Source organism: Penicillium malachiteum (assembly GCF_028827825.1).
Source record: "Penicillium malachiteum strain IBT 17515 chromosome Unknown utg000002l:1.0-8849297.0:1.0-8852440.0, whole genome shotgun sequence".
Lineage (NCBI taxonomy): Eukaryota > Fungi > Ascomycota > Eurotiomycetes > Eurotiales > Aspergillaceae > Penicillium > Penicillium malachiteum.
The window spans coordinates 8,537,876-8,549,431 of record NW_026643095.1 but is presented as its reverse complement, the minus strand read 5'-3'; the positions used below and the strand labels follow the sequence as shown (position 1 = coordinate 8,549,431).

The window sequence follows — 11,556 nt, the reverse complement described above, 5'->3', positions numbered from 1 at the left end:
ATGCACGCCAAGTACTCCTGAATATTAGACCCAGATTAGGAAAACTTGCATTGAATATTTGGAATTTACTCATCAGGAAATCGTTATTAGAAGGTTTTTCAAGTTGACCAGCTCGTCTCACATTAAGAAGATTGCTAATAATTTATAGAGCAAGTTGCACATGCGTGCATTTCGGGTTCCGCATCATGATATGGATACCGGACACGTCACCATTCACTTTGCAATAAAACCCTCGATGAACTTGATAATCTGGTCTGCCAAAGCCTCAGGCTGGCTCACGAATGGCATGTGTCCTGTCTTGAAGTCCACAACATCCCATTCGACCTTGGACTTCTCCAGCCACATATCCTGCAAAGATGAAGGGTTGCAGCAGTCATCCATGGTACGCACATACGCTCTCTTGCCATCAAAAGCGCTTTCCGCCCAGGCTGGCGCAGTGGCGGGGGTTTCAAAAGCTCGAAGTGCGTGTGGCTGCATTAGCTTAGCCAATTCTGGCTCAAGGGCACGGTCGCAGTCATTGTACAAAACATCCATGGCCGGTTCAATGACAGAAAGGCCCTCAGATGGCTGGGAAGAATAATTAGCACTTCATGCTTATAATTTATGGTCGCCGTTGTTCTGAGTAGTAGACCGTACCTTGTTGACTTTAATAAAAGGAGGATAGGCGCCGCCTACAGCAGTGAAGAGAGATTCTCCTTCAAGTGTAATATTGCCTGCCACGTAAATAAGGCCGATGACGCCAGTAGATTCACCTTGGGCTATTCTGGTCTCCTTTGCAAGGTATTTTGCTGCACCAGCTGCGACAACACCGCCGTATGAGTGTGCGAGGATGACGACATCTTTACTTTGCTCGTTCAAAAGAGGAAGTAATACGTTGTCACGCAAGAAAACGATATCCAGAAGAGCAGACACACTGGCTGGATCAGAGGGGTTGCAACTGGGGTATGATCCTGGGTGTGTTGTGTATCCGACTTTGTTCAGATACGGGAGCAATCTTTCGAAGCCTTCAGGTGTCCCAAAGGCACCTGGAACGATAATGATCACCGGGAGATTCGACGAAGACATATTGGAGGTGAGTCTGAATTGAAAAACAGTTGTGACTTTGGTAAGTTGAATATTATTAGTTAGAAGAAAAAGAGATGAGGGGCCGGAGGGGTGCTACCAGGAGTAAGCTAAAGAAGGCGAGAGTGGCTGGTTTCACCTGAGCAGGCTTGCAAACCTCGGAAGTTGCCCAGGTGGTGGCATCTATTAGTCATGTATGATTTTCAACATACCCCTCCAAGGCTGCAGGTTTGTGATTTGGGCTGTGTTTCCAGGTGTCACAGCTTGTTTTTCTTTCACTACGGAGTAAATGGAGTGTATAGTACGCAATCACAATCAGCCGCATGTCAGATTGTGACGGCTACCTGCAACCTTGGAAGTAGACCTGCATGTGGAGGCCTAAAGTAACCACACCTGTCAAACGGAGATGCTGTACCCCTCGAATATCAATTTAGACCTATGTCAGGTAGTACATAGAGCTAGCTGGTGGGTACTATAATTCGCGTGAATCGTGTTTATCACAATAAATTAAAATGAACGTAGGGGCGAAATAATTTGGTCCGAACTGAGTAGGTTAAAGGTGACGGCCATTCAATTCAACGGGAAAAATTGAAACTGAGATATTTTGTAATTTTTAGGATGAATGAATATTTTGATTGGAAAGGAAGTTGCTGACTTTAAACCGTTGAGACATATGGTTAGGTATTCATCAAAAGATAATTGGTGGGAGAAGGCGACATCTGAATATTTGGGAGCCACCTGGGCAGTGATTAGTGCCAGTGATGCCTAGCCCGGGTGGCTGCGGGCCGGAACCTTCTATGTAAAAGAGGCCTATTAGGCTATAACCTATACTAGGATTCGCGCCCCATATACTATTTTACTACTACATACATTTTCAAATAGCTGATGGTCTAATTTGTACTGGTTTGCGCAATTATTCTTGATCCAATGAATGCTGGCAGATAAAGCTCACAAGTCTCTAGATAGATTTAGTGACTCCAAGTGCATAATTAGAACAATCATTCAGAACTTTAGACCAATATAGTATTTTTGGTGATATCTCCCAAGGTCTCATCTAGTTTTACGCCACGGTGATCTTGTTCAAGATCTCTTACTGGCTTGAATATACAAGCTAATACAACCTAGTCTGGGTTGAGTAAGCTTACTCATTTCGGGGGGTGAATATAGGTATGTGGCCAGGGGGTGTAACATGCAAATCATTCTAAACTTGGAACTTTACATCCTAATCCATGCATATGTATCACTGACTACTTCTTATTATCTAGTATGTCTTTCATCCATACAGTGCTAAGTAGTACTCATTCAGTTTTACCTTTCTGCATGTACAACCGTGGAATCCCTCAGCCTCACTTTCAGTCACAAAAGAACTGGAGAAGCAACATTGAAAGTATTGACCTGGGCCTTGCTCTATTCAACTTCAAGTTATATCGCACTTATTACGAACCTCACAGAGACTCGGAGATTTTGCCAGCTGTGACTGGACTATACTAGTACCATTTCCTCTCAACAGGTTTATATGAACATTCAGATGTTTATTTAATCATCTAGGCAATTGTTTCACATTGCGCATCCAAAACCGAGAACTCCCTGTAACTATCATGCCTCATTCTATGCCCCAAACCTCTGTGGACCTTTCCGAAACTCGTCAACCCAATTTGTATGCTTCTTCAACAATACCGCTATTCATCGCATGCCTCTGTGTCGGTCTTCGATTCTGGAGCCGTTGGAAAAACGCAGCAGGCTTGTGGCTTGATGACTGGCTGATTCTAGGCTCACTGGTACGTTCTGAGGCCTCCTCCCGGCTGGAACATTCAAAATTTCTAACATGTTTGATTAGGCCTGCGGCCTTGGCCTGACAGCTTCACTATTGTGGTGTAAGGCGACCTCCAATTGGTATTACATAAATATTGGAAATTCACAGATCTAGGGATACCTCGCGCTCTTGGAAGGCATATTCAGACTTTCGGACCAACTGCGACAGAGAAAGCATTTATCGGGCTATTCTCTTGTGAACTTACATACACTGGCATCGTTGTCCTTGTCAAGTCGTCTATCCTGGCCTTGTACTGGCGTATATTCAACAGAACGAACATCAAAATTCCCATCAGCATTCTTGCCACAGCAGTTTGTATGTGGGGTATCGCCGTAGTAAGTGTTATTCCCGCGCTCAAATAGAAGATTGATGAGCTCTCACACTAAATTTCCAGTTTATGCTCTCACTGCTACAATGTATACCAACCCGAGGGTTTTGGGATCGTTCTGTCAATGCCTCTTGCAATGTTGACAGTCAAAAGTTCCTGTTTGCAATATCAATCCCAAATATTCTAACTGACCTTACTCTTCTCATACTTCCTGTGCCTTACATCATGAAACTCAACATCCCAAGCAGCCAGAAAAAAGCGATCATCTCAATTTTCTTTCTAGGCGGTTTGTGAGTAGGCCTGTCATTCCCAATTTTGAAAATCTGTGACTGACCAAACAGTGTCTGTATCGCCTCGATAATGCGACTCGTCGCAGTATTGACTCAAGGTACTGATGCAGACGTCAGTTGGAACTGGGTCAACCAGGCCATTTGGGCGACCGTCGAAGCTGACTTGGCAATTGTCTCAGGTGCGTGCCATCGTGAAGATCAGAATGGCTCATCATATTTACTGCATCAAAGCTTGCCTTCCAACCTTGCGACCGGTATGGGTTGCAGTTCGACGTACAATTTTTGATTCCCAGTCATCAAACCAATCGGAAGACCCACCCGGAGCTACGCCTCCGATACGTACTCAAGGCCCGTCATGGGCCACAAGGATACTCAAATCCAACTCCGATGATCAAGAAGAAATAGAGCCTTTCTCTATTGTGAGTCATACGGAAGAAACACCACACAATTACTCGACAGTCGACAGCTCGTGTAATGACACGACCGTTGGAATCCCATTATCGACCGTCAAGAAACAAGCCATTAATGAAGAAGAAGGCATCACTATTAAGAGAGCTTGGGATGTTGAGTACAATCAATATAGCCACTCGAATGTCTAGTGCCATCGGGTCGCGATTGAGGAGTTGAGCCTTATTTATTACACACACTCTCTTCCAAGGCTTCTACTTCCTTCCTTCAAATTTTGTTCTTCCTCTGATCGCAACTCAGATCCTGCTCTTGAATTCCTCTTCCTTGATAAATAGCACATTTGACAACCGTCACTCAAATTAATCACAAACACACATCCCATAGTCATTCGAGGTCAAGGTGTACGCTGGAGCATTGAAGAGAAATCCTGGCTCTTCAAGTATTCCTCGATGTTGGTCGTTGGGCATTCGATCTCCTTGTTTGGAATCTGACAGAATATGTTAATAAAAATCTGCAATGAAAGAATATTGATTGAAAGCCGTACCTGGCGGGGGTGCATGAAACTATCATCCAGAAAGTTGACTTCAAGGACACTTGCGAATGTTTCAGCAACTCCCCGTCCGTGGGGACCTCCTTCAAAAGCGGCAGCTTCCTCGACTGTGATCCTTTTGACTCCACCATTCGGGACTCCCAAAATACCCGTCCATATGCGAACATATTCCTCATGATTGAGAAAGCTTCCATAGCCTAGCAGCTTCTTTCCTGGCGGCAGGTTAACCAATGCCCTCACGAAGTAACCTGTGTCTATTCTGGGTACAACGAAGGCTGCTCCTGCCATTGAATCACCGGGGAGCAGCATTGCAAAGGTACCATCATCTTGCTATACGTGGTCCATGTCAGTTGTCATTGTCGAGCAGTATCTTAAACAGCCTGGACTTACTTTATGAAGTTGCCTCAACTTCCAAACACGCCAGTTTGTTGCATATTCGGCAAGCTGGAGTTCCGAGGATTTCCTGTTCAGATCCGGCAAAGAAGTCTTGATGTACTCCATTACTGCGGCCTTAGCGTCGAAGTGATACACCCATGTATATTTTCCTTTGGTGGTATTTTTGATATTAACCAAACCAGAGAAAACAAATCTCTCCAGCGTTTCAATGGATGCCGCCGCATCAGCGACATTCTTTCCTTGCTGAAGCTCGAGATCATAACAAAACTCGCTGATGCTCTGACCCTGACGCAGCTTGCCATAGTTGTATAGGTCATACATTGGAGTCCAAAAGTCTGTGACTGCAAAGATAACCTTCGCTCCTTCAAACGCTTTTCGAAGTGATTCGGGGTTGTTTAGATCAGCTTGTACCATCTCAACACCTTTCTGGCTCCAGGTCTGGCTTGACTGTTTTGTCACATCTCGAGTGATGCCTCGTAGTTTCCATCCTTTTTCCTTCAAAAATACATCTGCAACTGATGCTCCCTGTAGTGCGATTATTAGCCAATGCTCAATGTTCTAGCTGAGTCTGAGTCATATATGTACCTGATTGCCAGTAATACCCAAAATCACAATAAGGCTCTCCATTTCGAGATAAAAGAAAAAGTTAAAGCTCTCTTTGCTGGGCGTTGATAGAAACAAATCCATACGACAGGAAATAGCAACTGGATTTATAGACTTCTGGCCGGTTCGGAGTCTCCGCTACCTTCTACGGAGGTTCCGGTATGGCACTATATCCAAGTTTACGGAATCTTCCGGGGGGTTTGGACATTTCTTTTCGTCACGGCGTCCAATGCTGACAGAGTTCCATCAAACCTTCCATTCTCTTTCCTTTTTTCTCTATCTACCGTGACTTTCAGGCGATTTCTTCGAAGGTTGTTGATTGCGTTTCAATTGCCATCGCTATCTACACCCGGCCCGGACGTTCATTGTTCCGTCCATGACCCACCAGGTCGAGGCTCGCTGAGCAGTAGCCCATGACTCCTGAACCAGTCTTGAACAGAGGAAAAAGCGTTGCTCAATATGCCTGTGGAGTCGAAAAAACGCAAACGGCCCTTGAAAAAGTCCCTTGTGGCCTGTGACGCCTGCAGGCGCCGGAAAGGTCGATGCAATGGGCAGTTGCCGTGCCATTATTGCAGACAAAAATCACTAGAGTGCCATTATGAGACGACTGTTGAATCGGCGTCCAGATTCCGCAACATAGGAGATAATATACCCCTGTCTAATGACTATATTCCTATCCATCATGAGTCAGTGTTGTACCTCTCCTTCCTATTTCACCCAACACCCCCTGGCGGTGGAGCTACTAGTAAGCAAAGGCTAACCGAGCTACATCCACTAGAGAACTTGACTTGATGACAAACTTGGCTGACAAGATGCAAAATAATCTGGATGAACTCAAGTCGCGAATCTCCAGTGTCCAGAATTTGGAGAATGTTTCGCTTGCCTCACAGCCGAACAATAGCAATTTAATACCCGCAGTAGTGTCTCCTCCAGGCTTTGACATCCAATACTTTGGACCCACAAGTACTCAGTATAGTGCCAACAAGGCTGCGCAACGAGTCAGTCAAAACCAGGCATTGACACCCACTACCGACACCGAAGGAGACGCGGTTGAAGCCAGGTCGGGGCTCGATGGAAAAGAAAAGAATCATGCCTCGTGCTTCCCAAAAGCCCCACACACTCAACACCTGCAAAAGGCCGAGGCAATTCGGCTAGTACATGTTTATCAACATGAAATAGGCCAAATTTACCCGCTCATTGACCGAAACAGGCTTCTCAGATATGTGGAAGAGTCTTATCTCAACAATTCAACCAGGTTGAGTACGACTGACATGAATGGAGCGGCGGCAGTCACTTGCGTAGCTCTTGCTATAGCATTGTCCATTGAGCGCCCCGAGGATTCTCTAAGGGAGACCCTCTTTTCCTATGTGCTGGTGCTAGTGCGATCCAATTCGTTCTTCGCGGGCTGCAATGTGACGGACATCATCACGGTCATACTCACAGTCAGTTAGCAAACACTTTGGCCTTGCTACTATCTTTGTTCACTAACTCACGCCATTAGGGTATTTATCATTTCTCCCAAGGTGACGTGCGCCTCGCATGGCGCATGTCCGGCATTGCAAGTCGTTTGGCGATGGAGCTTGGATTGCATAAAAAAAATACGCCTGTCAACGGCTTGTATGACTACAGTCGAACTGAGCTCACCAGGCTTTGTTGGAGCATTTATGTTTTTGATTGTTTATGGAGCTGTGCAACAGGGCTCCCGCGGAGTGTCCAGGATTTAGACTTAGATAAAACCTCTCCAGATCTGGTCAGTACACTCAATGGCGATATAACACGGTTTCTTACTCTTCTACCGTAGTGCAATACACTCTGCTTGAGTGCAATGGTATCCTATGTGTCTGGCTTTCCCGAACTTCCGGGCTTTATTCAAGGCTTCATACAAGAACCCGACTGTCAAAATGATTCTCTCTTTGACAAGCTTGGGAAGAGGATTGAGGATTGGCGACGCGTTTCCCTGGAGCCTCTGAACTTTTGTCACCCGCAAGAGCGGAAAGAATCTACTCCCGAGTTTGTGCCTACTTTACTGTACCTCCGCGCAAATCAGCTACGTGGGCTCCTACTGCGGCCATTTTTCTGGGGGAAACCCCATCTTCGATCTAATGATGAAAAGATCAAGCTAGGGCTCGAGCTTGCAACCGATAGCATATTCATTTTGTCAGACCTTGATATCAATTCCGCTACATACAGACGCCAAATCGCAACCTTTCAACACTTTCTATCGTCCTCAGTCGTCCTTTTGATTCTGAGCATTGTCCACGCGTTGGACGAGACTGGTTCTGATTCCACATTGTCACATTCATTAGATGATATAGAGATTCTGGTTTCCCGAGCAATTGACCTGATTGCTTCATATCGAGACCACCCTGCTTCATCCCATGAGCTATCGAGGAAACTCTCGCCCATGCTGACTATGCTGAAGAAATTCCGTATTCCAGGCCGCGACCGGCTGGCCACAATTGATACGGAGTTTTCAAAGACTCCCCCTGATGATTTCAACATTATAGAGAATTCCAATTCTCTTCTGAGCCAGCCAGAAGGCATTGTACAACCTTTACAGCAAGGAAATGAGGCAGACGACGTGTTTTCCTTCTTTGATATGAATTTCCCAACAAGTGATCATGAATATGATCTAAATCAGTTCGACTGGACAGGGTGTTCGTTCGACATGAGAAGCTGGGACACAATCACTGAGATGTTTTTGTCAAACCTTGAATAGGCTGTAAGAAATTGAGTCTAGAGCTATGGCCTGTACCTTAGGCACCTCTCCAACTGCAGCCAAAAGATCACTGGTTTGCAAAATAGCCGGCAGTAGCCGAGCCCGAAGCCACCGACTCTATTAGGCATGGGCATGGATATTTGCTGAGAGATCGACAAATTCAAATTCAAATTCAATATTTGAAATACTCGAAAGATCGTGGACAATTTTAAATTTGCTATGTATATATACAGATCAGAAAAGACTAAAAGCCTTCTCAGGATTCTTAAAGTGACGCTTCAATGGCGTCCAACTATGGTCATTGTATTCCTCCTGTACCTTCTGGCACGTCTTCAAGCCCCACTCAGAGACACCAACCATGAGGGAACTATTGAAAGTTAGATCCCGAAATAGTAAATCAATAAATGGAAAAACATACCTCTCAAACATGAATGCCATACTGCCATCACCAACCTTATTCGGTTTCAGCTCAGCGTTACTAGCACCCTCGAACGCAGAAGCATCTGGTCCATGGGCACTCATAACATTATGCAAACTTGCACCAGCAGGCTGGAAGCCACCTCCAGTCTTAGCATCGTAGTTACCAGCGATTAGACCCATAAACTCAGACATGGTGTTTCGATGATACCATGGAGGACGGAAAGTATTCTCCGCGACCAACCAGCGAGGAGGGAAGATAACAAAGTCGGCAATGGCGGTGCCGACATGATCGGAGGGACCAGTCAAAACGGTAAAGATGGAAGGATCAGGATGATCAAAGGAGATAGATCCGATAGTATTGAAGCGACCCAGGTCATACTTGTATGGATAATAGTTTCCGTGCCAGGCGACAACATCGAATGGGGTGTGATTTTGGCGCGCGGAGTAAAGGGAGTTAGCAAATTTGCTGTAGAGTTTGTATTCGGAAGGTTCCTCTTCGTCATCAAAGGATGCGACCGGGGCTTGGAAGTCGCGGGCATTGGCAAGACAATTGGATCCGATGGGGCCTAACTCGGGTAACTCATAATGGCCCTGGTACAGCTCGCAGATGTAGCCACGAACAGGACCATCGGGGAGGGTGACACGGTATCTATGCGATGCTAATATTAGGTGTTTGCACTTTTATATCCAACAAAGAATATTCTTACCGGACTCCTCGCGGAATAACACAAATTTCATTCGGTCGCAGAATAATGCGGCCTAGTTCCGTCTGGATATCCAACACGCCATGCTGAGGGACAATGAGGAAGTCTCCATCGGCAGAGTAAAATGCCTCCTTGCCCATATCCTTACCAGCAGCATAAAGCAAGATACCGAGTCCCTGTTTCAAGGTCGGATCACCAGCTCCAGCGACCAAGTGTAGACCATGAACCCAGTCCACCTTCTCGTCCAGATCAAAGGGATTCCATCGTAGTTGGTTAGGGATGTGGTGCAGCTTGTGTGTCTCGGTAGTCATGCGGGTATGGTATGAGTCTCGTTCTTCAGCGACAAAGTTTTCGTGAGCTGCAGCAGGAATGATACGGTAGACCCAAGTCTGTTTGTTCTCATGGCGGGGTGCGGTGAACGCTGTTCCCGACAGCTTTTCAGCGTATAGACCGTGGGGAGCCTTTTGTGGGGAATTCTGGCCAATTGGTAAAGCTCCCTTGACTGCCTCAGACCTAAAGGATAAGAGTTAATTGATGTTAAACTTCAGATCTGATTCAATACTTACTCGTGATACGAGTCAAAGCCAGTCTGGTAACTGTAGGGATCAGGATGAGGAAAGTTGGTAACGGGCATGATGGCGTGTGGAGAGAGCAAGTTCAACAAGAACAAGATGAAAGGAGGGGAGTTTGTACTAGTATTTCGACAAACGACCGAGGATCAACTCATGCATATTCCGTGTGTAACTAACTCAGCGGTAAATAACAAGAACTCCGCGATTAACCCTGCGTCATTCATCTTTACTTCCGCACCGCTTGGATGCGGGGGACGGATCAATTCCGCACTCCGGAATCATAGACCGAGGGGAAACTATGGTCAACAATAGTTAAGTTGGGCAGATCGCAGAGAGAAAATAAAATAAAATAGTCTCTCAGTTCATGCATCCTCCCTTCATTACAAGACAATTCATCATGGCTTCGTGGCTTCAGATTCCCAAGAACTCGCCATTCTCCCTGGCCAACATTCCATTCGGTATCATCTCCACATCATCCGTCTCCCGCGTTCCTGCTATTGCAATCGGTGACTATGCCTTGGATTTGAGCACCTTTGCTACTGCTGGTGGTTTCGCTCCATTGCCTGAGGTTCAAAAGAATCTTGCCGTTTTCAACCAAACAACTCTGAACGACTTCGCCGAGTTGGGCCGTCCAGTACATCGCCAGGTGCGCGAGTACTTACAGAATGTATTCAGCGCGGATACCCGGTACCCGGAGATACTCAAGGACAACGCAACCCTGCAGAAGGAAGCTCTTCTGCCTCGCTCAGGAGTGACCAATCACGTTCCCATGCAGATTGGCGATTACACCGACTTCTACGCTGGAAAGAATCACGCTTATAATGTCGGAGTTCTTTTCCGAGGACATGAGAATGCTCTGCAGCCAAACTACACACATCTCCCCGTCGCCTACCACGGACGTGCCTCATCTGTCGTTCCTTCAGGTACACCTTTGCACCGACCAAGTGGTCAAATCCTCGCCAACCCCGCCGCCAACCCCAAGGTTCCTGTCTTTTCTCCATGCAAGAAATTAGACATTGAGCTCGAGCTCGCAGCTTTCATCAGCAAGCCCAATGAAATGGGTAAACCCGTCTCTATCGACGAAGCCGAGGATCACATTTTCGGTCTCGTTCTGATGAACGACTGGTCCGCGCGTGATATCCAAGCATGGGAATACGTCCCTCTGGGTCCATTCAACGCTAAGAACTTCGGCACAACCATTACACCCTGGGTCGTTCTCATCGATGCACTTGAGCCCTTCCGTGCTACTGGAATTGAGCCCGGAAATCGCGAATCCCTCCTCCCATACCTGCGACAAAAGCGCCCCGAGATTACCTATGAGATTCCTCTGGAGGTCGAGATCACCAACAAGGGTGGTCAACCCACAGTGATCTCGCACAGTAATGCCCGCAACCTTCTATACTCGTTCCCCCAGATGGTTGCTCACCATACCATCACCGGATGTAATCTGCGATCTGGTGATTTGCTAGGCTCGGGTACTATTTCCGGTACCGAGCCCAAGACGCAGGGTAGTTTGCTTGAACAGACTAATGGCAAGACACCTCTGATTCTGGCTGATGGATCTGAGCGTCTATTCTTGGAGGATGGCGATACTATCATTCTGCGTGGTACTGCTGGTACAGAGGGTAGCTATGTTGGATTTGGCGACTGTGTCGGCACCATTCTCCCACCTGTTTCTTTTTAAGCATGAA

At 46.5% G+C, this 11,556-nt stretch overlaps 7 protein-coding genes across 7 annotated transcripts; 4 read left to right on the top strand and 3 right to left on the bottom strand.

Annotated features, from left to right (window-relative positions):
• Positions 1 to 213: 213 nt before the first annotated feature.
• On the bottom strand, positions 214 to 1,065 carry N7483_006187 (alpha/beta hydrolase; the record flags this gene model as incomplete). The annotated part of the gene is made up of 2 exons (XM_057089624.1): positions 214 to 567; positions 637 to 1,065. 2 exons carry the CDS (start codon positions 1,063 to 1,065, stop codon positions 214 to 216), a joined length of 783 nt encoding a protein of 260 aa, XP_056949453.1.
• A 1,595-nt stretch (positions 1,066 to 2,660) lies between these two features.
• On the top strand, positions 2,661 to 4,092 carry N7483_006186 (uncharacterized protein; the record flags this gene model as incomplete). The annotated part of the gene is made up of 3 exons (XM_057089623.1): positions 2,661 to 2,840; positions 3,022 to 3,210; positions 3,604 to 4,092. 3 exons carry the CDS (start codon positions 2,661 to 2,663, stop codon positions 4,090 to 4,092), a joined length of 858 nt encoding a protein of 285 aa, XP_056949452.1.
• Positions 4,093 to 4,295: 203 nt separating this feature from the next.
• On the bottom strand, positions 4,296 to 5,474 carry N7483_006185 (uncharacterized protein; the record flags this gene model as incomplete). Its single annotated transcript, XM_057089622.1, has 4 exons — positions 4,296 to 4,388; positions 4,446 to 4,781; positions 4,842 to 5,372; positions 5,433 to 5,474. 4 exons carry the CDS (start codon positions 5,472 to 5,474, stop codon positions 4,296 to 4,298), a joined length of 1,002 nt encoding a protein of 333 aa, XP_056949451.1.
• Positions 5,475 to 6,262: 788 nt separating this feature from the next.
• Positions 6,263 to 6,901, top strand: N7483_006184 (uncharacterized protein; the record flags this gene model as incomplete). Its single annotated transcript, XM_057089621.1, has 1 exon — positions 6,263 to 6,901. The coding sequence occupies one exon, from the start codon at positions 6,263 to 6,265 to the stop codon at positions 6,899 to 6,901; it is 639 nt and encodes a 212-aa protein (XP_056949450.1).
• Positions 6,902 to 7,275: 374 nt separating this feature from the next.
• On the top strand, positions 7,276 to 8,169 carry N7483_006183 (fungal specific transcription factor domain-containing protein; the record flags this gene model as incomplete). Its single annotated transcript, XM_057089620.1, has 1 exon — positions 7,276 to 8,169. One exon carries the CDS (start codon positions 7,276 to 7,278, stop codon positions 8,167 to 8,169), a length of 894 nt encoding a protein of 297 aa, XP_056949449.1.
• Positions 8,170 to 8,403: 234 nt separating this feature from the next.
• On the bottom strand, positions 8,404 to 9,927 carry hmgA (putative homogentisate 1,2-dioxygenase (HmgA); the record flags this gene model as incomplete). Its single annotated transcript, XM_057089619.1, has 4 exons — positions 8,404 to 8,536; positions 8,588 to 9,238; positions 9,297 to 9,806; positions 9,860 to 9,927. The coding sequence occupies 4 exons, from the start codon at positions 9,925 to 9,927 to the stop codon at positions 8,404 to 8,406; spliced, it is 1,362 nt and encodes a 453-aa protein (XP_056949448.1).
• A 335-nt stretch (positions 9,928 to 10,262) lies between these two features.
• On the top strand, positions 10,263 to 11,549 carry fahA (fumarylacetoacetate hydrolase FahA; the record flags this gene model as incomplete). Its single annotated transcript, XM_057089618.1, has 1 exon — positions 10,263 to 11,549. The coding sequence occupies one exon, from the start codon at positions 10,263 to 10,265 to the stop codon at positions 11,547 to 11,549; it is 1,287 nt and encodes a 428-aa protein (XP_056949447.1).
• Between the last annotated feature and the right edge of the window lie 7 nt (positions 11,550 to 11,556).